This window comes from Myripristis murdjan, chromosome 1 (assembly GCF_902150065.1).
Source record: "Myripristis murdjan chromosome 1, fMyrMur1.1, whole genome shotgun sequence".
Taxonomy (NCBI): Eukaryota; Metazoa; Chordata; class Actinopteri; order Holocentriformes; family Holocentridae; genus Myripristis; species Myripristis murdjan.
The window spans coordinates 30,212,337-30,238,190 of record NC_043980.1 but is presented as its reverse complement, the minus strand read 5'-3'; the positions used below and the strand labels follow the sequence as shown (position 1 = coordinate 30,238,190).

The following is a 25,854-nucleotide window of genomic DNA, read 5'->3' as shown; positions in this document are numbered from 1 at the left end:
CATGTACTTTCCCTGAAACTTTATAAATAAACACTTTGGCATTACAAAAGTTGAGTGTGTTGTTTCTGTACGAGTTGTGGTTGCGTTTTTGGGCTAAGTGTGTTCATCCAACTGTAACAATACAAACATACAAGACCTGTATTGCATGACACTGAGCAGAGTTTCATTCACAGGTGGTACAGTTTATTTACACACTGATGTACAGTACATATCTGTGATTCTAACAGCAGACAGTGCATTTTCAGCATTGGAGAGACAGCGGTTTGGTTGATTATTGTCAGAATACAAATTATCATAACCTGCGTTTGTGTTCTTCCCTTTTTAATCCACTGTATCCTATGCCTTTTGCCTACAGGTGATTGTCCAGAGTGAATCTATAGAAACATGCAGTTCACACAATCGACCACTTTGCTACCAGGATTTTACTTGCATTTCTTTACATAAGGTAACCCCCTCAAAGCATTGAGACAGTTCACTTTGTATGCCCTGCATCGTGATTTAGATTTCATTTCTGTCCCAGCAGTTTTGAACTTCGACATGACATGACATACAACAGATTTGGACAAGCAAGATTTTCAGGAAGTGAGTAAGTGGATTTATCACTTGCTGCTGTCCCGTTCATTGTCTTTGATGCCTCGCAGCAGACTACCTGAATCATCTTGTTGAAATTTGGTTAAGAACAAGATCACAATGGCAGACATTTTAAAGGTAAGCACAGTACAAAAGCTCTCAGCTGATCTATGTCATGCAGCCATAATTACAGTATGTCGACTATGCGAGGGGTGGCGCAGTGGCTCGGTGTTAAGCACTGTCGCCTTACAGTAAAATGAATGGATGGATTATGTGAGAGCAAATGATGAATTGTGTCACTATTATTCAGTATTCAGTGTGTTACCTCTCCCAGTCAGGGGCAGACAGTCATTGTAGTGCTTGTTGATTTATATATCTCAAGTGTTTAACAAACTTACATACAACATGCTTTATTCATTAAAGCAGGTGATAAGCAGAAAGACAGGACTGTATTTCAGTGCATTTGAAAGTTCTTCAAGTGATGTAGACTAAGCTTGGGCGGTATCAAGGTATTACAGTATACCTGGGTATTTAAAAATCTTTATGCTATGATTATTGACGTCGTCAACAAAACAGAAGCTCCTCTTTCTTTTAAACTGATATGGAGACGCTGTATTAAGGTGATGTTTTGTAGTGCACAACAGAGGCCAGTCTCTACTGGTGGAACAGGCAGCTGAGCTGAGAAAGATGGTGACTGCGAGTAGTGGGGATAATGTTACAGGACTAGTAAACAAGAAAAATGCCTCTGCCCGTGTTTGGGAGTGTTTTGGATTTAGTCCCAAAAAAGCAGTTTATTAGCCACATGATTTTATTCAGCTGCCACCACCACCCGCACATCATCTCCGTTCAGCCTACTGATGTGTTGGGCCCTCCAGTAAGGTATGGTATCAATAGGAGAAGGGCGCTAATTTCCTCTCTATTCATTATCCCATGGGCCATAAATATCAAAACCCAGCAGGGCTTGTCTAAGTAGGTTAATTGTATATTAGACACACGGCATTATGGGCTAGATAATGCCATACGTGCTACATGCTATCACCAGCAGCTCAGATTTTATGGGGGTTTTTTTATGTTTGTTACCCTCATATACCATACACCCTTCTGAGATGTCAGGAAGGCATGAAAAAAAAGATACCACCCAAGCCTACTGCAGACACCACTGCTCCCAAATTATAATTGAGCCTACATTCATTGGAACCTGTCCACATGACAATGTTGTGACAATGAAGTTAACATTTTGAAAGCTATGATAATTACAGGTGATGAGGTTTTTAAAAACTAGCGTCAGGGAAAACTACTGTTCCCTTTCATACCGTGTGAAATGGCATCCACAAAACACAGTATAAATTTTTTTTCTTTTTTTTTTTTTTGTCGTGTGTCTTTTTTTTTTGTGTGTACCAAAAAGAGGCTTCTGCGTGCTGCAGTCAGCAGATAGGTGATCAGGTGATTTTCCTGAGATGAAGGTGTCTCATACATACACACACACACACACACACACACACACACACGCACGCACGCACACACATACTCTGTAATGAATCTACTGTACAATCTACTGTACACAAGTTCATAGAAAAGAACAGTATTGTACACCACTGATACCAAACAAAATTTAAGTATGGCTCTAGAATATCCTGTGGCTTTGTTTTCAAGACAACATCGCTGATGGTCCCAAAATGCACAATGAAGATCACATAACTAGCAGCATGAGTTGATCTGAAGTCACTCAGGTGAATGAAAAAGGAGGAAGTGGTGAATTAGTCCACATCATACTTTAGGAGGGTGTCTGATTGTTACAGTTTCTTTGCTTTTGCGGCCCATCATCCCTCGGGCTACCACTTTGTGCAACCCGAGGCTTTGTAACTTCTCTACCAGGTTGAAGCTGAAAATGTTCCTTCCTTCCTCTTCCTTCCGGGGCGAGTCTGCATCTTTCTCTTTTGCTGTGGAGTGTGAAAGCTCTGTGTTGTGAGAGGTGTAGGGGTTTTGCTGGGGATTTGGGGAGGCTGAGATGCCGCGCTCCTGCACCAGCTGCACGAGTCCCATGGATGACGTGGTGAAGGTCGAGGTGTTGGTGGTAGCAGTCGGGCCTCCCAGGCGCGAGTTACAGCGGAAGCCAAAGTGCTGCTGCGATGCGGAGGAAGTGCTCAGGTGCTCACAGTTCCCACAAGATGGCAGGCTGAGAGCGTAAAGGCTGCCAACAGAAAAAAAGCAGTTAGAAAAAACTCGCAACAGGATAAAAATAAAAGAAAAAGACAACATAACACAAAAACAGGCTGCTGTGGTTGGCTCAGCTGTTAGTGATATTAACACTGCTGTAAGTGATGGATAAACATGACGTTAGTGTGGCAACACTGACAGAGCACGAGCAGGTCATGCTGAAAACCTAGAAACATAAAAGCTATTGGAACATGTGCATCTGTACAATGCAAACAAGGCAAGAAGGGGTGAGGTAGAGTCAAGTAGAAGTTAGAGTGGGTTTAATATCTCAGTGATGCTCAGTAGGTTTTAGTAGGTGGCCAAAGTCTATGTATTTGTTGAGATATAATTTAGGTGAGGAAGGTCGGGATGGAAGCACACAACAGGGAGTTACACCAAATTTAGCCCTAAACCTGACAGATTTAACTGCTGTGGGAAAATAATGGCATTTTATGAATTTCCACACAGGCTTTTTCTAATAACACTAAAATGAAAGAACCTTAATGTTTAATTAGTTCAAGAAACATGGCAGTGTGCCTCCATCCTTGAAAAATAAAGACATATTTCCAGCATTCTGCCTTTATCCATAACACCTGTCTCTTACTTTGCCCTGACGGTTTCTTTTAGAGTTGGAGAAAGAGCCTGGACAGACTCTTTTTGCCACTGAGAGGGTAGAGAAGAAAGTTTGGTAAGAGGAGAGGCAGAGCGACAGGTTGTAGGAGAGGACATCTGCAATAGTCACACTATACTCGTGGAATGAAAGTCAAACCGCAAAATAAAGCTGAGGGTTGAGAAAAACAATATTCAACTTTTTACATAATAAACTCAGAGTTTAATGTAACTGAAAATTGGTTCATCACAACAATGGTAGCCAGGTTGCACATCTAACAAACAAACCAAAAAAATAAACTAAAATGTGTGTATATTCTTACCTAGTGGAGAAAGAGGGGATGAGAAGGGAGGGTTGGAAGACTTGACAGGTGGTAATGGTATGTGTGGGAGAGGTCTGAGGGAGGTTGGGGCCGGATGACGAGACTGTGAGATCATGGAAAAGTCACACTTAACTACACATCAAATCAAATACACACATCAAATGAGAAGCAACACAGTTAATGACTAACACAAAGCCAAATCACATCTAAAACACATTGCTCTGCATGGGATCATTTGGAGATACTTGGAAATGAAGCACAAAATAAATGAAATGAGTAAGAATAATGGAGTTAGAGAAACAACAAATGTCATGTACCACAATAATGGCAGTGTGTATCTGTGTGTGTTTGTGTGTGTACATCCCTATAAGGTGCCCCATCCTCTGATTTCTTACCCATGGTGCCATGTGCTCCAGGAAACTGTGACAGGTCAGGTTCATCCTCCTCCAGGTCATTGAGGCTGTAGACGTGCTGCATGTCGACCTCCAGCTCCTTGAAGTCTTTGGTCAGGACCCCTGGCCGTGGATGCAGGATGCCTCCCAGGTTTGGCTTGGCCAGCTGCTGCCACTGGTGCAGGGTCACTGAGCCTGGTGTGCAGAAAGTCAGAGGGGACGTGGCTGAATAATGGTGCAGATCATGGATTTGTGCTGTCGAATTATTTGTTACATTTTTTCTGTTCTCCTGAAACAAGCCAAATTATGACCCAACGTTTAGACAACATGCATAAAAAAATATTTTACACAGCACAAATGCATCCTGCTCACTGCATCCTGGGTTTGAATCCGACCATATTGGACCATATTGCCCCATTTATCGTAAACAAATTCTAAGCGGAATACAATGCAACAATCAGAAACTCCATTCTGAAAATCTTTACACTGATTACCTGTCTGTCACAGAATTAATTTTAAAATTCTTTTTTGTTTTTCAAATCATTGATTGGCCTTGCCATATCTTATCTGTCTGACGAGGTTAAGACTGCTCGTTCTGTGCCCCTTACCGAAACCTTGAGGTCAGAACTAAAAGACACAGAGAAGTAGCCATTCTTTATTACGCCCCAAAACTGTGGAACAGTCTGCCTGAGGGCCTCAGGGGCTCTAAATCTTTCAAAACTTTCAAACAAAATCATGAGACACATATTTTTACAACAGCTTTCTCCTGAAGTGTTTTTACTTGATGGTTTTATCTTGTTTTATGCTGTTGTTTGTAATTCAATTTTATTTGATCATAAATGCTATGATTACCTGCTTTTATGTTAAGCACTTTATGTAGCATTTTATTCATAAATTGTTATTCAAACAAAGTTTATCATTATTACTACTACTTCTACTACTACTTCTACTACAACTACTACTACCACCACTACTACCACTACTACTACCACTACTACTACCACCTTAACTTTACCTTTGAAAAAATGAATCAAGAAAGACAGGAAGCAAAGGCAAATCAAACTTGAACATTGTATTAACAACTTATCTTGGAGGAAGCAGGCACAGAACTTCCCCCATCAAACCAATTCCTCCCTAGCAGCCAAAGTGTCCTTATCACCTTTTTGGAGCCCAAAAGGTCTCCAACATCGTCACTTCCCACGTAGAGTTGGACTGGCATTCGTCAGTTACAGTCTGTGAGACATCTTTGGGTAAACATTCTCCAGAACTTTGGATTCCACCTATCCATCAGTGTTGAGCTTCAGTAAGATTGCTAGCTGGGTTCAAAGACGTTCTAACCAGATGGACACAGATAACACATCGGGCAAGGCCATTATGTGTCACTAAATTAACAACCTTGCTTTCTTTGGTTAATGAAAATAACCAAAGAGATACATGACTGCAAAGTAAGACACTGTGCCTCCAGTCACACAGTTACACACACACACACACACACACACACACAGTCACAGGAAACCACTGGATGGTGCTCTCCTAGTTCCCGTACACAATCAGTGGAGAAAATGACTGTTGATCACAAATGGACCTTATTCCATATAAAATGTAACAAACCCAATGTAAATGCTCTGTGTAAAGACCAGCAAAGGTTATGTAGATGTTGTAGTAGTTAGGAAAGCTATGCAGCCATCTAATCTGGGGCACTGTGTGGGATTGTTAAAATAGATAATAAATGTGTCTTACTCAGGATACTGGTTAATGTGTCATGCCAGATGTCTTTCTGCTCCTTAAGGTAAGAAGAAATTGAATGTAATGTATTGTTGACCATTAGACCAACTTAATTCCAGTTATTTAGGTTTGGCAATGTTTAATAGACACTGCATTGCACCTTAAAAGGAGACCGCCCTTATGGTCGCCCTTTTGGCCATAAAATTTAACACCGAGGGGATGGCCCCCAAGTTAGCAGATAATGGAAACGTATCTCATTGGCCAAACAGTCCCATCCAGGAGGGTCCCCCAAAACAGGTTAAAACCACCATGCACCTGAGAATCAGGGAGCAAGTAAAATGGAGCAGGCAAAATGAACTTAGGAGCATCTAGAGCAAAGCAAGCCAAATGGAGCACTTAGAGCAAGAAGAACAGTACTAAAAATGGAATCTTAGAGCACTTAGAGCAACTTAGAGCAATCGCAGGCTTAGAATACTCAAAATTGGCTGAGAGCAACCCAAGAAGAATAGAGAATCAAAATGTGCGAATAGTGCGTATAGAGCGCGCGTAACAGAACCTGTGTAATGTGAAGGCGCGTGGAAGCGTATGCAATATGACTGTAATATGTAGCGACATGTAATATGTACCGATGCTCCAGGTACATGGTGGTTGATTAGTCCATGGTATAACTTCAGTGTATAGGGTCATAATCTTTCCATCTGTATATTTATTCCTGTCATAGTTTGTTTATTATGTGCTTGCCTTGAAAAGGCAACACATCTTATTTTCTTGCATATTTAATTTTTTTATTATTCTATTTTATTATTCTGCAAATTTTTCGGCGCGCTACTCCTCCTAGACCTTTCATTTTAGGCCCACACAATGAATTGGAACAATGTGCGGCCCGAATGGGAGAAGAGTGCTATGACTTTTATAAACAATCCGTCTTACCGAATTTTCGCAATTCTGATTTTACGGAAAATTTCGGCCATCCGAAATGAATGGCCAAAAGTTCCCAAGTCTCCTGGGCGCAGAGCTTTTGACCTGCATCCACGCACCAAACACGAAAAACGTGCGTCTTGTGGAGAAGAAGTGGTGTGTCGATTTTCAAACCGATGGGACTTTGCGATTTTTCATAATTCACGTTTTAAATCGCGATTTTGCCCTCATTGGAAAATAATGCGGCCAACACTCATGCATTTTCAAAGCTTCACAGCTCCCTCATTCTTTGGCCGACAGACTCCTTTCAAAGCTTAAACAGGTCAGAACAAGTTCAGCTTTATATGTGTCATCTTAAATTTTTCATGTATGTTTTAGTTTGGTAGAAAACACAGTTTAGGTTTGGAGTTATTTTTGGGCCAACTCTGACTTTTGAATGAGTGTGTATTGCGTGAGCTAGAGTGAGTGACATCACAGCTAGAGTGTAGCAGCCCTGAAAAATCGTCTAAAAATTTTGTCTTTAACTTGCTCTCCTGGCCACAATTTTCACTCCACATGCATAATTTCTTGGAAAGTAGTAGGAAAAATAGTTTTGCTTTGAAAAATCGAACTACAAAAGCAATGCACCTTAAACTTTTTAAACGCTGACACTTAACAGTGTGCCAGCTCTCTCCCTCATAGACTTCCATTATATCTTGAACCCAAAATCTTTGGAAAGAAGGAGAAACACACACTTTTTTAACTCGGTCTAGGACGGGCATTTTTGGGAGCTGGAACATAATTTTCACACAGTTTGAAAGCCCAAAACCTTACCTTTCTCATGATACTGTCACTGTCACTCATGCTGTGTGCTTCAGGCCACACAAACCCTAATGGCACAGTGGTTAGTTTCTCTGCCTGCCATAAAGGACACCAGGGTTCAACTCCCCACCTGGGCAAGATTGACAACACTACACAACCTACAAACAGCACAGGGCTGGCGGTTTACCACATGGCCACGTGATCATAAGGGTGGCAAGCACATTTAAAGTTTCTTCAGAAACTTTACCAAGTCTAGTTTGTCTTTACCATTTCATTCCATCTATGCATCAACTTGTTCATCGAGCTGTATATAGTTTGTCTAGTATTCCATATATTTCGTAATTTGTAAATAGTAGTTGTAACTAATAAAATGTGTTTAATTCACATCAGTTGTTTGATTTTTTTATGAATGGAAATCTCGAGCCCTATTCAGGAAAAGACCTGTCTGCCTTTCAATTTATTAGTGTACTTGTGTGCTTAGGCTATCAGTACTTGCGGTAATATTCCTGGTGTAAACTGCTCTCTTGCCTGATCACCAAGAGACGTAGTTTTGATCGGTAATTATTATGCCTATTCTTAACTAATAATCACTCTTATGATGATCAATAATAGTTTTCAATAATTTCCCCTACATTTATGAAAGCCTATCACAAGCGAGTAAACCTACATATTTTTGGTGGAGAATGCAAACATGATTGAATAGAATCAGAATCCTACATAAAGCAAGGCAAAATCTCACCCTGATTCCTGTGTGAATATTTAGTATATTGTATGTATGGAGTATTTCTTTATTTACAAAAGTAGAGCAACTTTGCACTTGTGGTTTTTGCCATCTACCTAAAAACATAAGAATGCCTTTCTTGGCTTTCACCAACAAAAATTCATCCTCTATCCTTTGTGCCCTGCACTTTACTCAAGTCCCTTGTGATTCTGATACAAATAAAGTGGGTCAGGAAAAGAAATTATATGAATGAAATCAGAGATGTTGACAAGCTCCCTTAACTCACCTTCCAGAGGTTTGACGATCTGCAGACGGTCAGGCAGGTAGGACCTGGACCCCCCTGAGGAGCAGCAGGAGTGCTGTGAGCTCCCGTTCGAGTAGTTGGTGCCCGTGGACGCTGCCGAGCCGGAGGCGAGGCTGTCGTTTGGTGTCAGGAAGCCACTGGAGCCCTCGCCTTCCTCACAGTTCGCTGCCAAGGCACGGAGTTTACGCTCACGCTCCACGTCAAAGAAAGGCCGTTCAGAGGAGTGATTTTGCTGGCGGGCTGACAGGCAGCGCAGGGCAGCTTCCAGGTCCTGGCCTCCTGGTGTGCCTGGCTGGCCCAGACGCTTGGGCCCGTTCATACTGAAAGGGACAATAATAGACAGAAATTACAATGATTACAATTACTGTTGCACATGACAGCAGTCAAGGATTGCTGTATTTGTGTTTCTATAAATTACCTTTTACACAATTCCAAATAGCACTAGATAGCACATGCACTGTCAATATCATCACATGCACTGTAAACACAAGCTCTTCCTGGTGGGGCATGCACACTGACCTGATGTCTTCTTTGTTAGTATTGCTGGATGAGGGCCTGTCCTCCAGGCTAAGGCTAGCATTATCTGAGCCATAGTAGCTGGTACGGGGGGTGCTGGTACAACTGGAGCGGGCAGAGACCGGGCTGGAGCCTGGCAGCCCTGGGGAGTGGCACCAAGACCGCAGCCTAGCAGCCTTGTTTGCTACCTTCACAGTCTCAAACACACGCCACGGGTGGTTCCTGACACAGCAATGAGAGCGTGAGACGCCATCACACAGAAGAATGCAGAGTCTTAGATCATAAGTATTGAAGTTTGATTTTTCATTCAGATCATCCCAAATGCAAATACAGCATTTGTGAATAAGCTTATTTTTTCATTTATGTAATATGAGGCTACACTGCAAATGTATTCATGTACATAACAGCTTGCTGGAATCACTATTTTGTAACTGTGAAATAACTAAAACTAGTGACTCACTTGTACTCTGAGGGTGCAGGGCTGTCCAGGCCTTTGCGGAAGGTGCCTTCTATTTCGGCTGCCAGAGAGTCCATGGGGAACACAGAAGCCAGCGAACTGTACCGCTGCACCGTGCTGTTGGGCAGACTCTTGTTCCGCAGGTTCTTGATGTCCTCTCTGGCCTCCCGGAGCATGTCCTCACATTCAGAATACTTGTCTTGTAGGTCTCTCAGCTGCAGGCAGGGGGAGACATCGGTCAGTCAAACTGTATTGGAGCTGGGAAAGATCAGTTTGCCATGCACAAGGCACAATGTAGATGATACGACTAAACTGAGATCACTTGAACATCTCTAAATCTAATTTCATACATTTAGAAGGGAACACAAAACTGAGCTCAAGTAAACATCTTAAGAGACACAAATCCAACTTTAACTGAGTGTTTATGATAGAAATGATTGTGCGTGTTTGAGAAAGTGTCTTGCCTCTGATTTAAGCTGTAGCTGGCTCTCACGGGAGGCATTCAGGTGCTGGTTCAGCTCCTCATTCTCATTGGTGAGCTACATGGACAGAGAGGAAGGAGTAAAGTGTTATACTGTGTTGTTATCTTTAGCCTAAGTCTATCTGAAGATAAATACCATGGAAAAGCAGAGGTAAATATTTGATGTGTTTCATTACATAAGTCTTTATGTAGGGAGTTAGTGTTTTATGTAACCTCCCTGAGGGCACCTTGACTTGAGAGCGAGTGTGTGTATGTGTGTGTGTGTGTGTGTGTGTCTTCCTCACCCCTTTGCAGCGGGCCTGCAGGTCGACTATCTGGGCGAGCAGGTTGCTGATCTCTTCCTGCTGTCTGACGGTGTCCTCCACTTTTCTTGCAAGCTCCTCCGACAGTTCCACGACCTGCTTATTGACAGATGCTGTAACACAAAAGTCCCATAAATGCATCAGTAACTGCTGGTGTATGTATTACTTTAACATAATCTTACAAAAACAAGACAGCATGTTTGTTAAGCAATACTCACAGAGCTCCTCGACACACACCATCATCAGCTCCTGCTCCTGTTCCTCATAGTTTGTCGTTTCAGACGTCAACTCGTTGGCCTAAAGAATTAGCATTAGCATCAGCATCAGCAACAATGCTTAAATTAAGAAACCTATATAACGCAATGTTGGTTCACTAAATTAGCAACTTGAACTAAATTTGTGTTTGCAGCAGGAGCCTGTAGCAAAGTGTACCTCTGAACGTAGTTTGCGGTTTTCCTCCTCTAGACCCTTGAGTTTCTGCTGCAGGAAGTCATAGTGGACGTAGTTGCTGAGGGAACTGCTTGATTCATTCCTTTTAATTCTATAGCCAGGACAGAAAGTAAAGGTCAATGTGGCTTCTCTTTTTCATCTCTCTTGAAAACCCACGTAGCTATACACACAATACACTCAACCTCGACGATCTCACTCTGTTAATGGTCTGCAGTAATGCAAACGTAGATACAGTAATACGTTAGAGTCCAGTAGAGATGTTCTGGCAGTAAAATTTACTTATACAGACTTAGCGTACCAGTATTGAGTTACACTATTTAGAATAGGCTTTTTATAACAATAACATCGTAACAAGTGTTACTTAAATGCCATAGTTACAATGTTTTGAATGCTGAAAGAGCTTTTTATTAAACTTAAGTTGAACAGTAAAAACTGCTTATTCATGAAGGGTGAGGGGTTGTTGATGAACGTGGAGAATGTTTTGACATATATTTGACCGAAATAAATTTATAATAGGATGTGTGTGTCATTTTTGTTGTTTCTCAAGTATCGTAGTACGTCAAACTGCTCAGTCCTTTAAATTACTGAGGGTAGCAGCAAAAATTTGTGGTTTTGCGCAATATCTTTCAATAGTAAAATCTCAATTTCTTTAAGTGATCTACAAAAATGACTTCAATATATCATATCCACTTTTGCTGGGTGGACTGGCAACCTGTCCAGGGTGTTTCCCTGCCTTCCGACCAACGAGCGCTGGGACAGGCTCCAGCACCCCCCACAGCCCTAATGGATCAGTGGTTTGGAAAATGAATGAATGAATATCCAGATTTTTTTTCTGGAGCTGAAGAACCGCAACTTAAGAGGGAGAGAAAGAGAGAGAGAGAGAGAGAGAGAGAGAGAGAGAGAGTGAGAGAGAGAGAGAGAGAGTGTACGTGTTTGTGAGTGTATGTGGGGGGGGGTGTACTCACGGTGAGTGAGATTCAGCATTTTCTATTTCCTCGTTGCTGGCATAAAACTGGAGGAGGTCATCTCGCATAGAGAGTTCATGACGAAGCTGTGCAATCTGGAGATTAAGAGTGAGGTCACATGAGCTCAACAGACTATAAAAGCACAATAATGATAATGCATTTAAATGTGTCTCGTGCATTATATTTATACCTCCTCTTTCGCCATTTCAAGCTGTTCGTCCAACATTTCATTTCGTGCTGTTAGGTCTTGGTTCTGCTTCAAGAGGGACTGACCAATCCGGGCTGCTAACTCAAGGTCTCGCTCTTTCTGCAAGGCAAGGGTAATTAAAATGATCAATTTACTGTAAATGTAATTATTTTATGTATAATGATACACCAAATTCATTTATGTATTTATATATTTTTTTAACATTTGTAGTTACATACATTACTAGAGTGATGTCTGTAACTAAATAATGTCTATCGTCATGCACATACATGACTATAGTCATGTAGTAAGGAAGTTATAATTTGACCAGTATGTGTTCACTTTGCATCCATTTTTCTGGCAGAAACAAGAGTACAAAATAGGGGACAAATAATGATGGCCAGTGAGGCATTTAAGTTTAATCCCCATTAATCCTGATGATCTCCTCTGTGAGTCTCTTACCTCCTCCAGCAGGTGGGTGACGGCCTTAATGTCATGATATGTCTTGGTGACCTGGCCCACTCTGTCTGCACACAACACTAAAGGACAAGGTGGGACAGACAGACACAAGTAGGGAATTCATGAATGGAGAGAGTTGCAAGATGTATTCAAGACAGCAGTTCAATCATTTACTTTATTTAATCTCTGTAGACAGCATATAAAGAATACTATATCAGTAGTTTTTTGGTTTGTTTTTTTAACTGACCCCCCCTCCCCCTTCATTTCAAGAAGCCACTACAATATCAAATGTTCAGAAGAGTTAATGTACATATGTAAAGCTCAAGAAGAAAATAGTCTTCTTACACCTAGTCTTTAAAATAGTAAAGTGTGATATCCATGCATTTGTTTTTAATGACATCTTTGTTTCTAAGAAGACTTTATTAGGCTAAATTTGGGTTCTCTATATATCATATTACACATGTGCCTCTCTACTTGGACACCTATAATAAATTATCCTGATGAAAAAACATCTGCCCAAGCCTTTTAAGTAGCTGTGTGCAAAATTAGTATTTTTAAAAAAATAAATTAGTATTAAAAATTAATTATGACTTATAGGTTATGTAATATAATCATGTGATAAAGTAAAAAAAAAAAAAAAAAAAAAAAAAAAGAGCACCTGCCTGGATAATCATTCACTCACTGCATGTTCTTCATTTCAAACTTGTAACACAACAATACCACCTGACTCAGAAACAGTATTCTCTCAATGAATTAGTGACATGCGCACAGCGCCTCTCTGTTCACAGGGAAGTTTCCACTGGCACATACCACAACATCTCCATGTGGTCAGCCAGATACTCATCCTCTTAGCTTGAGCCTTATTAGCCCAGATAAGACACCAATAAGGACCTCATTCTCTTAGACACCAATATAGCTCAACGGGAGGGGGATTGAGAAGACTAAACTAAAAACTGTTCACACCAGCAGAACAAGTATGGAAAGATGTACTGTTCAGCATGGATGGGATAATACAGTGGACTACTGAACCGCAACTTTGTTTACAATCTGCACAGTTATCTGTTTATGTCCTCTTTAGCGTCAATAAGGGTGAGAGAGTCAACTGCTCATTTTTACGGTGTTTTGCATTCAAAGCAAAACCTTGAAAAACAGTTGTCTTAACTATCATCTACAATTTTTCCAGTGTTATACAAAACTAAAGTGTATTACAAAACACTTATATTCACTCTGTATCCAGTAATTACCTCAAGTTCAACATTCAAACATTCTAAAATTTGCCACAGTAAAAGTGTTATTATTTTGTCAACCATAGACTTGCTGTACACAGTATATGTACAAAATATTAAGAGCATCTTCCTGGTATTAGGTTGGGACCCTTTTGCATAATCCACTTTTCAGATGTCTCAAAGTTCAAACGTTCTTCTCTAAACTGCTTCTCTTTATCTGCTACACGTGATTTGTGTGGATTACTGTGTGTATTGACTTTCCTTGAATTTATTTAATCAGTGTGCCTTAGTGTCTCTTCTATGCGTTCGGAGTCAAGAAGTAGTCTGTTTTAATTTTGTACATTTTTGTAAGAACAGGTCTCACCTTCTGCAGAGGATGTATTTCTTTTGAAACATAACCCTTGGACTTAAGATGCATAACCCTAACTTCTCAGACCCAATTCATCTTTGTTTAACGTACGGTGTTAGTATTTGCTGACTAGCATGCATCTCTGACACCACATACCCCCACATCAAGATCAGCTGTCCTATTGCACTTTAGTAGAAAGCTTGTCTTGAGAACTAAAAGGATGGGGACCTGCTGCATAGCTAAGTAATTAGAGTGGGCACTGAATCTGGCCTGGAAACATGGTAACTGGGCAGCTGTATCAGTATCTAATCAACTTAATGGAATGATGCAGTCGAGCCTAACATGGGGCTGAACTATTGCACTGAAAAATATAGCTGGCCATGAATTACGCAACATTAATAATGTCTACACATCTTTGGTCTGAAGTGATGTATGTTGTGTATTCATCTTCATGAAATGGATTTAAGACCAATACAAAGATGTAAATAAAGCAGGTTGGAGAAAAGACAGAGATAAGAGGTTTCAGGACTGTTACTGGTTAGAATATTTCAACACGCATTATGTTTAAACACAAGACATCACAAGACAGATGACACCTGAGCCAAAATTACACAATGAAAAAACCCATTCCAGAGAGATCAGAGCTACACAAAGGCTCCAATGATAAGACTTGGTGTCTTGCTCAAAGGCATTTCAGCAAGCTAAATGCCTCCCAGCACAGGGGCTTGAGCCTTTGTCTTCTAGTTGCAGGGCCATGCTGTCTCTCCAGTTTATGCATGATGTGCAGCTTATGTTTTACAGTGACTGCACATACAAAAATGTGTTTTGAACCACATGAAACTCCCCTGAGATTTGAAGTGCCTTTGACAAGATTGGTGAGTCGAGTCTCATGTTGTGTATTTCAATGTTAAAAAATGCTATAAACTATCAATTTAAATAAAGATGAAGGCCCTAGAAATATGGCTTGGCCTCTATATCCTCAAAACATCAGTGAATAAAAATACAAGCTCGTTCTAGCTAGTGAACTGTAATGACTGACAGATTTTGGGTCAAAGGAGACGCAAAAAAATCATATTACCAGAGGCAAACTGAGGCTTAGTCCACCGAATGAAACACAATCAAGTTTATCTTCCTGAACATCTTTTAGATAACAGTTCCATTTCCGATGCAATGTCAGGATCAGTGTGGTTTGGAGGCTCAAGAGAAAGTCTTGGATGTAGAGGGTCTGTGGGCTGACTGGTGTGAGTCCAATGATGGATGTGACAGCACAGTAACACTGCTGCATGTTATTGACAAGGCATATCACACTATTGTAATTCAACTGTTGTAAGTCAATTAATTGTCAAATTATTGGACATTCTTTACTTCCAGAATCAAGCAATTCTAACAAATTTGCATTTTAGTTGAATATCTATGCAACTGGCAAGCCTCTCAAAATGCCCAATTTATTAACTTCTGACCCGAGCGCCACACTGTTGAGCAGATCAGGGAAAGACAATCGGCTGTGCCAGGTGGAGGTGTTAAGGTTTGGCCGAGCTATAATGGTACCATGAACTGCTGGCCTAATACCTATGGCTGAACCTTGGTGACGCGGGCAAACTCGTGACGTCTGATAGAATTTGAGGATCAGAAAAGGCAAAGGTGAGCTCCAAGAACTGGAGTCAGGCTGATCCTATATGGATTTCTATTGTTCTTAAGGTGCCTGCTTTACAAGATTGACTGGAGCTAAAACCTGTCTCACTGATCTCCCTGATGCTGTCTGGTGTATCTTTAGAATGGTTACCATCCGGTGTGCGTTTATGTGCCCCTCAGGTGAAAAAGAACAGGTACAGACATTCGTTCATCCCCACCTCCATCAGGGAACTGGGTCAGGTATGTGATACCCATACCCTTTGCATATTCTATACCCCAATATGAATACCTCACAGCACTAAAACATTTGGTAACTGGAATATTAATTCCACATAAGAATACTTTACATACAAAGCAAAAACCAACACTGTTATTGTTCGATAAATCACTGCAAAGTGAAAAGCTACAGCCTAAACACATCATCAATCAACTCCACTGCATATCACACTTTCAGATACAATTTTAGGAATGAAGTCATATCCATACAGTACACAGCTGTACTGCGCGTGCACTGAAAAAAAAAAAAAATCCAATTTATTTATTTTGTTGTATAACACAGAGGCTAGCATATTTTCCAGGACGTCCCATCCTTCTCTGGAGAGATGCCTGTGTCATACCAGTTGCCAAACGGATGCGAGCCAACAGCCGATTTAGGCACAGATCGCCACATGTTCAGTGGGACAAGAGGAGACTCCTGGTTCACCTTAACCACATTGTTAAAAGTGTGGTAATATCCTTAGAAATCCTAAATGCACAAGCTTTTAATTATAATCAAGTGATTAAATTTGAAACACTGTAACATGATTAATCTGTCACTGAAATTTTGTCATTTGAAATGGGGTTGGGGGTATTTGATACCAGTTATTTTGCAGGAAGACAATAAGGTCATTATTAATAATAATTCGGTTTTTCAACTGACACTGAGAACAAAACTACAGCTGACCTATTGAATATTTAAAAAACAGCACACCAAGCATGTGTCTGTAAGTATGCCATACCAGGGGAAAAATCAAACAATGGAGATATAGTATTTCCAACTACTACTCCGCAATTCTGTTGTGCTGACGTCAATACAGTAGATCTGTACAGACAGACAAAATACAGTAAAAATGCAGTCATTAACAACTGAGGACATGTGTGCAGTGCTTGAAGCCACTGCTGCAGAGTGTATGAAAACACATACAGCCTCAGTGACCTTCACCACACTAAGCAGACATACAAGCCAGGTGCTATTAGGAAATGTCTGTATGTTTTGGAGCACTTTGATGATAAACTATTCACATAATATAAGAAATTTCATACAGATAGAGGCACAGACCAAAAATACTTAATCATATTTTCTGTGATGTAAGCATGACACCAGTGCATTCGGCAGTACATGGACTGCATCATAAAGTATCAAAGTTAGTAGTCAGATAACAAAGATCATGCAATTGTATAGCCACGTTGTCAATGACATAATGCTGCAATAAAGCCCTTGGTGCATAACTGACAGTAAAATTAAATGTACCAAAGGACAGAATAGGCACAGAATCGGAAGGAGCACAATATTTACCACAACCTTTTCCATCTTATTTTTTCTTTACTTGCTACTTCATCTTACTCTTTCAAGCAAGGCATGTCCAAATCACAGATTTTTTTTCCCTTTTGCCTTTGCACCCCGCCTGCCTTGCTCATATTCATCCTCAGGCTCATCACTCACTGTCTCACCTTGGGTCACCTCCTTGCACAGGATGTCATTGCTGTTGTTGTTATTGTTATTGCTGTTGTGCTGCTTCTTCTCCACCACCTCTATCACTTCCTCTACACCACTGAAGTTGCTCTTCTCTTCATCTTCTTCTTCAGATGCTGAGGAACTCCACACCTCCATGGTGATCAGGGAGAAATCGCTCTCTGTCCCTCTGTCCATCCTCTAAATTCCCTGCGTCCTTGCCTCTATTCTCTGCAAACTGGACTGTGATACATGAGGGTTTTCTCTGAAACCATTCTACAAAGAGCCTGTGATCTGTATGCAGGCAAAACAGTATCCACTAGCCTATGTTAGTAGGTACCTACAGCTGTGTTTCTATTACTGAGAGAATCTGAGCGCCTTGACGTTAATATGTAATCCCTCTGACCAGGAGGGCAGCTGTCGTCATGCCTGCCTCCTTTCACCTGGCCACGCTGGACTACTGAGGGGGAAAAAGAGGAGAGAAAGAGGAGGGGTGGAGGAGGAAGAAAAAGATATGCCAAGAGGCAACAAAGACAATATTGATAATAATGACCTTGTCCAAAAAGGTCAAGTTAAGTATCAAATGGACGTGACTGTAATCACAATTCAGTTTAGGAAAGCTAATCTGTTTTAACAGAAGACTGCATTAAGCGAGGCCACCCCCCGTGAAATCCAGTGAGGTGGTATGATCCTGCCGTGCTAAAGACTGCTGTTGCTGTCCATACGTAATACTGGTGCAGACTGAGCCACACTCCCTTTACAGAGGCAGATGGAAGCATACACAGACTGAGATTGTATATGTTTTGACTGGGGTTAAAGAGAGAGAATGAGATATGCAGTAAATTTATCTGAAGGTTTTGTCTTTGGTACAAACCTTGAAAAGGTCACATCAGACTTTTGATTCAAGCTATTCATTTTATGTAATTCTTATGTAATTCCTATGAAAAGATTAACCACTGCCAATTTCAATTATTATTCTAAAATACTTGATTGATTGGATCTAATTTCTCAACAACTGTAAAATCAAAGTAAAGTAATTTAATTCATTTGGTTTGAGCATCATGAGGCTTTGTGAACAGAAAGCTTATGGACTAAAATGTTATATTGTTAAGACAACTAATCCAATTCCAATCAATCAATTTCCAGTGAACTGTGAGTCATTACCTTCTTCATTATCGTGTTTTCATCTGTTTCATGCCCTTCCTCTTGCTACCCAGGCACATAAGTGTTCAATCAAATATTAACCTCCTCATCAATTTTTTACTCTCAGACAGCCTCTTCCAGGTCAAGTACTGCACGCAAGACGCAGTGGCAACATAACTGTCACCATCACTCAGTTGTCCTTCTGTGTTTTTTTTTTTTTATTGATTAAACAAAACACAAAAATACATTAAATTCAAGTCACCACACCTAAATATGTGCATTTTATACAACTGAAGCACAGCCCTCCGCCCAGAATCACAATGCAGTTTTTAGCAGTGATTTGGCATTTGCCATTCATTGCATCAAGAAAAATCTGGACTATAAGCATGGCATGCATAAAAAAAGCATATATATATTTTATGGAAAAAAGTTTCATTTTATCAAACGCTTGTTAATATAAACTACATCAATTTTATCATTGAATGTAAGAGCAAAATTTATTTTTGGAGATATGGTTGGTATCAACATGAGATGCCATTTCATTAACATGAGTCTTGCCTGTGCTCACTGAGAGCTGATATCACTGGTCAATATTTGACTAAGCACACACCCTGACAGGCCAATGGCAATCTCGAATTTGATACACAACATCTAAGGACATGAAGCACAACAATGACATATTGTTAATACTTATCTATTAGCTAATAATAAGTAAGGATCAAACATATTTCACCCATAGCCTATAACCACAGAAATGAGCTACATCTGAGTTTGTGTTAACTTATGGATATTTTGTCATGTACTGTGTGCTGCAAAACAGTGGTTTTGCATGACACAGACTTCAATCAGATGTACCTTGAATTTGTCTCAAACGTTTACTCAAGTCAATGTCACTTACCAGCCAGCCTTACCTATAACTACTTGAGGCTGTAAAGCAATGTTTCTCTTGAATTTGGCATAACATTTCTACCACTTACGGTTGGCCTCTATAGACAACAGCACTAACTCACTTTGGTTTTAAAAATCTAATAATAATTAACTAGGCCTATTACCAATTGTTAGCAAATAATAATGTAGATGCAGACAATATTATCTTATTCTGTTCCCAGACACTTTGCAAAAAAACAATTTTGCCCATTTGCAATTACTAGATCTTGCCTGATACAGAAATAAGCTGGATTTTTTTTAAGTCAGCAACTATTACTAGGAACATAACGGTATACAGCAGCTGTGTAAAACTGATATTTAAGATAACAGAAACCAGTAGAAAGGATGCCCAAATGAAGATACCTAAAACCAAAACTGAGATAATATTACAATTACAGGAGACCTGAGTGAAACTCAAAGATTACAAGAAAAAAATAACAGATGGAAGAGAGAGAGAAGGAAGGGATAAGCAGAGTACAGAAAAGAAGAAAACAAACAACACCATATGGCACAATTCAAAGTAAAACAGTGCAGCATAGCACAATATGGCACAATCTGCACCGGCCAGGTTGGTCTGTCCTGTTCCTGGATAAGAACATATGGCTTAAGCACTGGTTGAGTGTAGTCTAACAGCTACTGTGCCATCATACAGGGGTAGCCATACAGTCTCATGAAATCCTATCACTATAACCCAAAGCATAACAAAGTGAAATTGATTGGTTGATACACACATGCTCATACAGTGTCCCTTATTTTTTACTTTCAACTTGCACCTTTGTAGAATATTAAGCACTGACAAACACCATGTAGGCTAAAAGGTAACACATGCTAGCCAAACCTGCATCATACAGCACCGCAGAGCTAGGATCCTTACCATCTTGAGATATCATTCCAGATTGAACCAGACAGATACTGACTCACTAGTGGACACTGTGCGCAATCGCTGACTGACTCACTGCATTAACTTTGTATTATCACTATTAAAACACCCTTAAATAGGGACACTCCTGAGTCTCAAAGTATATATAATCCATCACTATAGAGCATAGTCATTGTGGTCCTTTATGTAAGAACAAGTGCTTTATGGAAACACCATAAATAATGCATTTAAGCCAAGAGTAGGGCACAGTCTGTAAGATTCAGATGTTCAACTCTCCGTTTCAGAACTAAGCTTATTGCCTGAGACAAGGCCACACCAAAATCTATGAAGGTTGTTACCAAATGACATTAGCAGAGGTACACATTGTTACACAGGCCATCTGGACACTAGCACAGCTTTGATATAGGGAACTTCCAATCACCCTGTAAGTCTAGACAACTTGTGCACCTAATTATAAACCCATTACAGGTTGCTGTGGCAACTGGTGGTCCTCATGGCTGAGGTCATATGAACAACAAAGCTCTTAGGATCTGCTGGTTGTGGAGCCCCAGAGCAAATGAGCTAAGTTGCAGCCGAGTAATCGGCTTGGTGATATTTGGCACCTGTGGCTCGTGGGTATGATGGATTGTGGGGAAGGTTAAGCCCCACACTCGGGCATGGGCACAGGCAATGCAATTACATAAACATCATAGAAGGTCAGTATTGTAACAGGCTCAAAGTATATATAATCCATCACTATAGAGCATAGTCATTGTGATCCTTTATGTAAGAACAAGTACTTTATGTAAATACCATAAAAAATGCATTTCAGCCAAGGGTAGGGCACAGTCTGTAAGATTCAGATGTTTAACTCTCCATTTTCAAACTCAGCTTTTGCCTGAGGCACCACACAAAAATCTATGAAGGTTGTTACCAAATGACATTAGCAGAGGTACACATTGTTACACAGGCCATTTGGACACGAGCACAGCTTTGATATAGGGAACTTCCAATCACCCTGTAAGTCTAGACAACTTGTGCACCTAATTATAAAGCCATGAGGTTGCTGTGGCAACTGGTGGTCCTCATGGATGAGGTCATATAAACAACCAAGCTCTTAGGATCTGCTGGTTGTGGAGCTTGAGAGCAAAGAAGCTAAGTTGCAGCCGGGTAATCAGCTTGGTGATATTTGGCACCTGTGGCTCATGGGTGTGACGGAATGTGGGGAAGGTTAAGCTCCACAGTCGGGCATGGGCACAGGCAATGTAATTGCATAAACATCGTAGAAGGTCAGTATTCTAACAATTTCACTGAAATGTTTTAGTATGCTCAATATGCTGCGCATGTGTTTCAAATCAAAAGTAATATAATGTACAGTTTATAAAATTGTCCAAGCTCTCTTTAACCTCAGTTAGCACATAAGTGTTTAAAACAAGCTCACACACAGAACATAAGGGAAATCCTAATGCTGCAGCTGAGGTTTAAATTAATACAATCATTCCCTACAAGTGTGGTGCTGTGTACCTCCATGGCTTGAGCACAGCAGCAAATTAGCCTAAGACAAGGGATGGATTGCATCCCAACTGTGACTCCTGAGGCTCAAAGTATATATAATCCATCACTATAGAGCATAGTCATTGTGGTACTTTATGTAAGAATAAGTACTTTATGGACACACCATAAATAATGCATTTAAGCCAAGAGTAGGGCACAGTCTGTAAGATTGAGATGTTCAACTCTCCGTTTCAAAACAAGCTTATTGCCTGAGACAAGGCCACACCAAAATCTATGAAGGATGTTACCAAATGACATTAGCAGAGGTGCACATTGTTACACAGGCCATCTGGACACTAGCACAGCTTTGATATAGGGACCATCACCCTGGTTCCACAATCAACCGACAAAATTTGCCTGCCAGACATATTTTTACCAGCCAAATATGAAACTTTTTCACAAACGATTCCACATAGAAACTACGGCATATTATAATTTCATAGGAGGTATTGAAGGAGCAAACCAGAAACAATTCATGCAAAGACTAATTAATTAAAGTCTTAAACACAATATGCAGAACATGATGCCCTCAACAGCATCAAACTACAGCCAACATCTGGCACCAGCAATGTCATCTCTGTCATCACCTACCAGTCAACTCTCGCTAAACCTCTTCCAAGTGTGAGCAGTCTTGGCTGTTTTAATGTTAGCACAGTCTGACTTACAATACTTTTCTCTTCAGTCGGTAAAATGACACCTAGAAAATGTATCCATATTATCACCTTCTTGTCTTCCACTACAACAGTTCCAGTTAAAGTTATGTGATCGCTATTTTGTATTGGCACTATCTTATGTTGGTCAAAATAACACATTGATCTCTATCTCTAGATATCCAAGCTACTGGGCAATTCAATTTTCCTTGCTCTGGAAATAGGGTGAGATCGTTTTTTTATTATTATTATTATTATTATTATTATTATTATCCTTTAGAAATGCCACTGTAGGACTGTGGAAATGTCCAAACACTTGGTGCTTCAGAGGTGTAATTTTAGGACTCTGAATGTTTCCTGTTGTACTAACAACAGAAAACAAAGCTTAATTACATATGCTTAGCCAGTTTCAGACACTAAGTTGCTGTGACACACCTCTTGGCCCACAAGCAAAGTAGACAGATTAATTTTCTACCATGTGTGCTATGTGAACTTGTGCCAGATGAATAACAAAAAGAAAGCTCATAATAACATAAACAGAAACATGGTAAACTGGTCTGACACCTACTTTATCTTCCCATTTACTTCCCTTTGAGAGACACAAGGAACATCTTTAAACTCATTAGATTATACTAAATTGATTACAATAAGCTACCAGACAATGCCTGTTAGGGTTTGCTTGGGCTACTTGAGTCATAAGACAAAGTGTGGATTTTGATATTGCTCAGCTCTAAAACATCTCTTATGAGCACTTTGTTGGAGTTTTGGCATTTAATCTAAACAAAATTAAATCCCCCAAAAACTGTGAAACCTCTTGGTGCCTAGAATATCTGTTTAAGAATTTTTCTGGATAGTTTTGACATTTAATCTAAACTAAGAAAAAATATATAGGTGACCAAGCATAGCCAAGAGAGGAAAAGGTGTGACAAATATTCATTATAAAATAGGGATCAAACTGTAGTGCCCACTTTTGCTTAAGCACCTCATGCCGACTGAGTCACCCAATCCCTGAAATCTCAAAAAGCCATGTGAGGAACATGGTGTGGAGCCTCAATTCAACAAAAAAACACAGACGCCGATATTGGAAAGTCCATCATAATATATTACATGCAACATTCTAAATGTAAAAAAAAAAACAAGACTCACAGAAGTATTTAAACGTCTCTTCAATCTGCTCATTTGTGATGCCCAGCGCAGCCTCTGGGGGCAGCAGAGGGGTGTGCAGCCAGTCGTCATGGTCGTATCCAAACACACAATCTGCCCGAAGAGTGTAATTGGGCTTGCCCTCTGATAAGAGGCTCACTATCTCCAACTCTGGCAGGTCGGAACAAAGGTCTGAGTAAAGGGACAAAGAGGGAGAGTCACAGAGTTTAATAAGTGCACAAGTCTGGAAGAAAGAGAAAGGAAAGACATGAGATGTAAGATGATATGTCTTCTAAATGTTATGCTGCCCTCTGCTGACTGTACAAATCTACACAACTTTTCTGCAACACTTTAACCAGTGCACACCACCATTGTGAGGCCATCGGAGATAAAATCTTATGAACCTCTGAAGCTTGGTGTAATCACATAAGTGCATTGTTGAGAGATGAGTGAGGGTTTTGTTTTGTTTTGTTTTACCTACCAGTGATCGTGGACACATCTCGGCTTCTTTGTCCTGGACCCCTGAGGTTCCCCGGTGAAGCAACATGAAGAGGCAGGGGGTCCACATCCAGGGCCCCTGATGCCTCCCTCTGCCCCTCATGGAGGGAGAAGGCTGTCTGGGAGTCCAGGTGGGCCTGTGGGGGCCTGGAGAAAGGAGAAAAGGGAGGAGGAGGCGAGAAGCAGGGAGATGAAGCACGGTGGGACAGCTTGACTGGGGTTAGAGGGTTCAGTGTGAAGCTGAATTCAGGGCTGGATGTCCCGCTCTGGGACTGAGGGTCCCCAGTGGCTCAGGGAGACAACACAGGATTCCACGGCATCAGGTGATGATAGTGTGATGGTGCAAGAGATGGACCAAGCTAGAAAGAAAGAAACAAACAAAAGAAAGAAAGACAGTTTAGTATTTTACAGAAATACATGTACAATCTCTGTGATAACAGACAAACTATCAAAAAAAGTTATAAAACAACTGAAATTATATACTTGCTGTACTTTGATATACTTTGTTTTATTTGAGAAGTTTTTCAGTCCCACTTGTGACAAAAACTTCTGTAGCCCACAACACACACAAAAGCCTCTTCAAAAGGAAAAAAAAAAAAAAAAAAAGAAAAGATATTGAACAATACTAAACCCCTCACACAGGCCCCATGACCTGCAGTTGTTCAGGACTATCCCACTTCATTTGAATGTAATTTAATGAAAATCCAACATTAAAGTCAAACTGCCCTGGAGTAAAATAACATATCTTTCAAAGAAATCCAAGAACAAAAATATATTTTCCAGAATTGACCAATAATTCATTTAAAAGGTAATGTAATCGAAATGAAGGCATGCATTTTGTAAAAGATCTGAACCCTTTCAACATTACACCATTTGTTTGATGAAAGAGCCTTTCACTACAAACAAAACAAGGCTTGGCCTCAAGCCTGTATTTGTAGGGTCAAGAAGCTAGAGTTACAGCAGCCTGAGGCTACACACAGATCAAGTTCCTCAAAATACTGCAGTATGTATAACACTAAAAACACAGTTATTTAGAGAAATGATTCATGGTGATTATGTCACCATGAATTATACCAAGCTATAAACTAGCTGTCTGATAACAAAGCAAGTGGTTTGACCATGTTACTGCTGATCACCTAAAATATGCCATATGTTATTAGTGTTACTGGTGTTATGATTCATGGCTTTTTACCAGACACAGTGCTCTGTTCTGATGGTGCCAGGCATTAAGGAGAAAGCTGGTAAAGTATGTAACCTAGATAACTACAGGCCCATAGCTTTAGCCAGCAAAGGTCTTACAAAGGACCCTGGATAAATTAAATAAATGTATTAACTCCACTGATAACAAGTTTGGTTTTAAAACTAACATATATACACAGACTTGTGTATATATGGTAGGTCTTAAAGAAAATCATGAACACACAAATACAGAGGTCAAAACTCATCATCTCCGATGTATTTTATTTTTATTGATGCTTCCAAAGCTTTTGATCAGAGAAAGTTGTTTGTTAAATTTATTCAAAGAGGGGTGTCCTAATACATTATAAGAATTATGGCTTATTGGTATGTCCACCAGACTATACCAGTAAAATGGGGAAATTGTTTCTCAACCCCAACTGAAGTTAGGAATGCTTTCAAGCAAGAGGGAATTTTGTCCCTGGTTCTTTTTAATCCATATACCGATGATCTATCAAAGCAACTGAAAGCCTGTGATACCTGGTGCATGATTGATAATACTCTGGTGTGCAACATGATATCATATACATTGCAAAGTGTTGTCATGATC

At 40.2% G+C, this 25,854-nt stretch overlaps 1 protein-coding gene and 2 long non-coding RNA genes across 4 annotated transcripts in view; 1 reads left to right on the top strand and 2 right to left on the bottom strand.

Annotated features, from left to right (window-relative positions):
* Positions 1-161: 161 nt before the first annotated feature.
* Positions 162-23,646, bottom strand: hap1 (huntingtin associated protein 1). Of its 2 annotated transcripts, none has more exons than XM_030052089.1 (15): positions 23,574-23,642; positions 17,294-17,754; positions 12,380-12,456; positions 11,921-12,037; positions 11,731-11,825; positions 10,748-10,856; positions 10,534-10,612; positions 10,298-10,428; positions 9,997-10,071; positions 9,536-9,747; positions 9,079-9,297; positions 8,542-8,879; positions 4,094-4,285; positions 3,699-3,801; positions 162-2,761 (listed from the first exon to the last, which is right to left on the bottom strand). In XM_030052089.1, exons 2-15 carry the CDS (start codon positions 17,490-17,492, stop codon positions 2,338-2,340), a joined length of 2,370 nt encoding a protein of 789 aa, XP_029907949.1. In that variant the 5' UTR covers positions 17,493-17,754; positions 23,574-23,642; the 3' UTR covers positions 162-2,337. The 2 variants fall into 2 exon arrangements, with proteins under 2 accessions (XP_029907949.1, XP_029907957.1); XM_030052097.1 differs by lacking the exon at positions 162-2,761 and adding an exon at positions 2,773-3,429 and having other exon boundaries at positions 23,574-23,646.
* LOC115359621 (uncharacterized) lies at positions 21,444-24,226 on the top strand. Its single transcript, XR_003928261.1, has 3 exons — positions 21,444-21,512; positions 22,606-22,652; positions 24,055-24,226. It is a non-coding gene; the product is annotated as an uncharacterized LOC115359621 (long non-coding RNA).
* LOC115359614 (uncharacterized) overlaps positions 24,212-25,854 on the bottom strand; it is a 15,044-nt gene continuing 13,401 nt past the window's right edge. The window contains exon 3 of the long non-coding RNA XR_003928259.1: positions 24,212-24,427. This is a non-coding gene — a long non-coding RNA (uncharacterized LOC115359614). The remainder of the gene's footprint in view (positions 24,428-25,854) is intronic.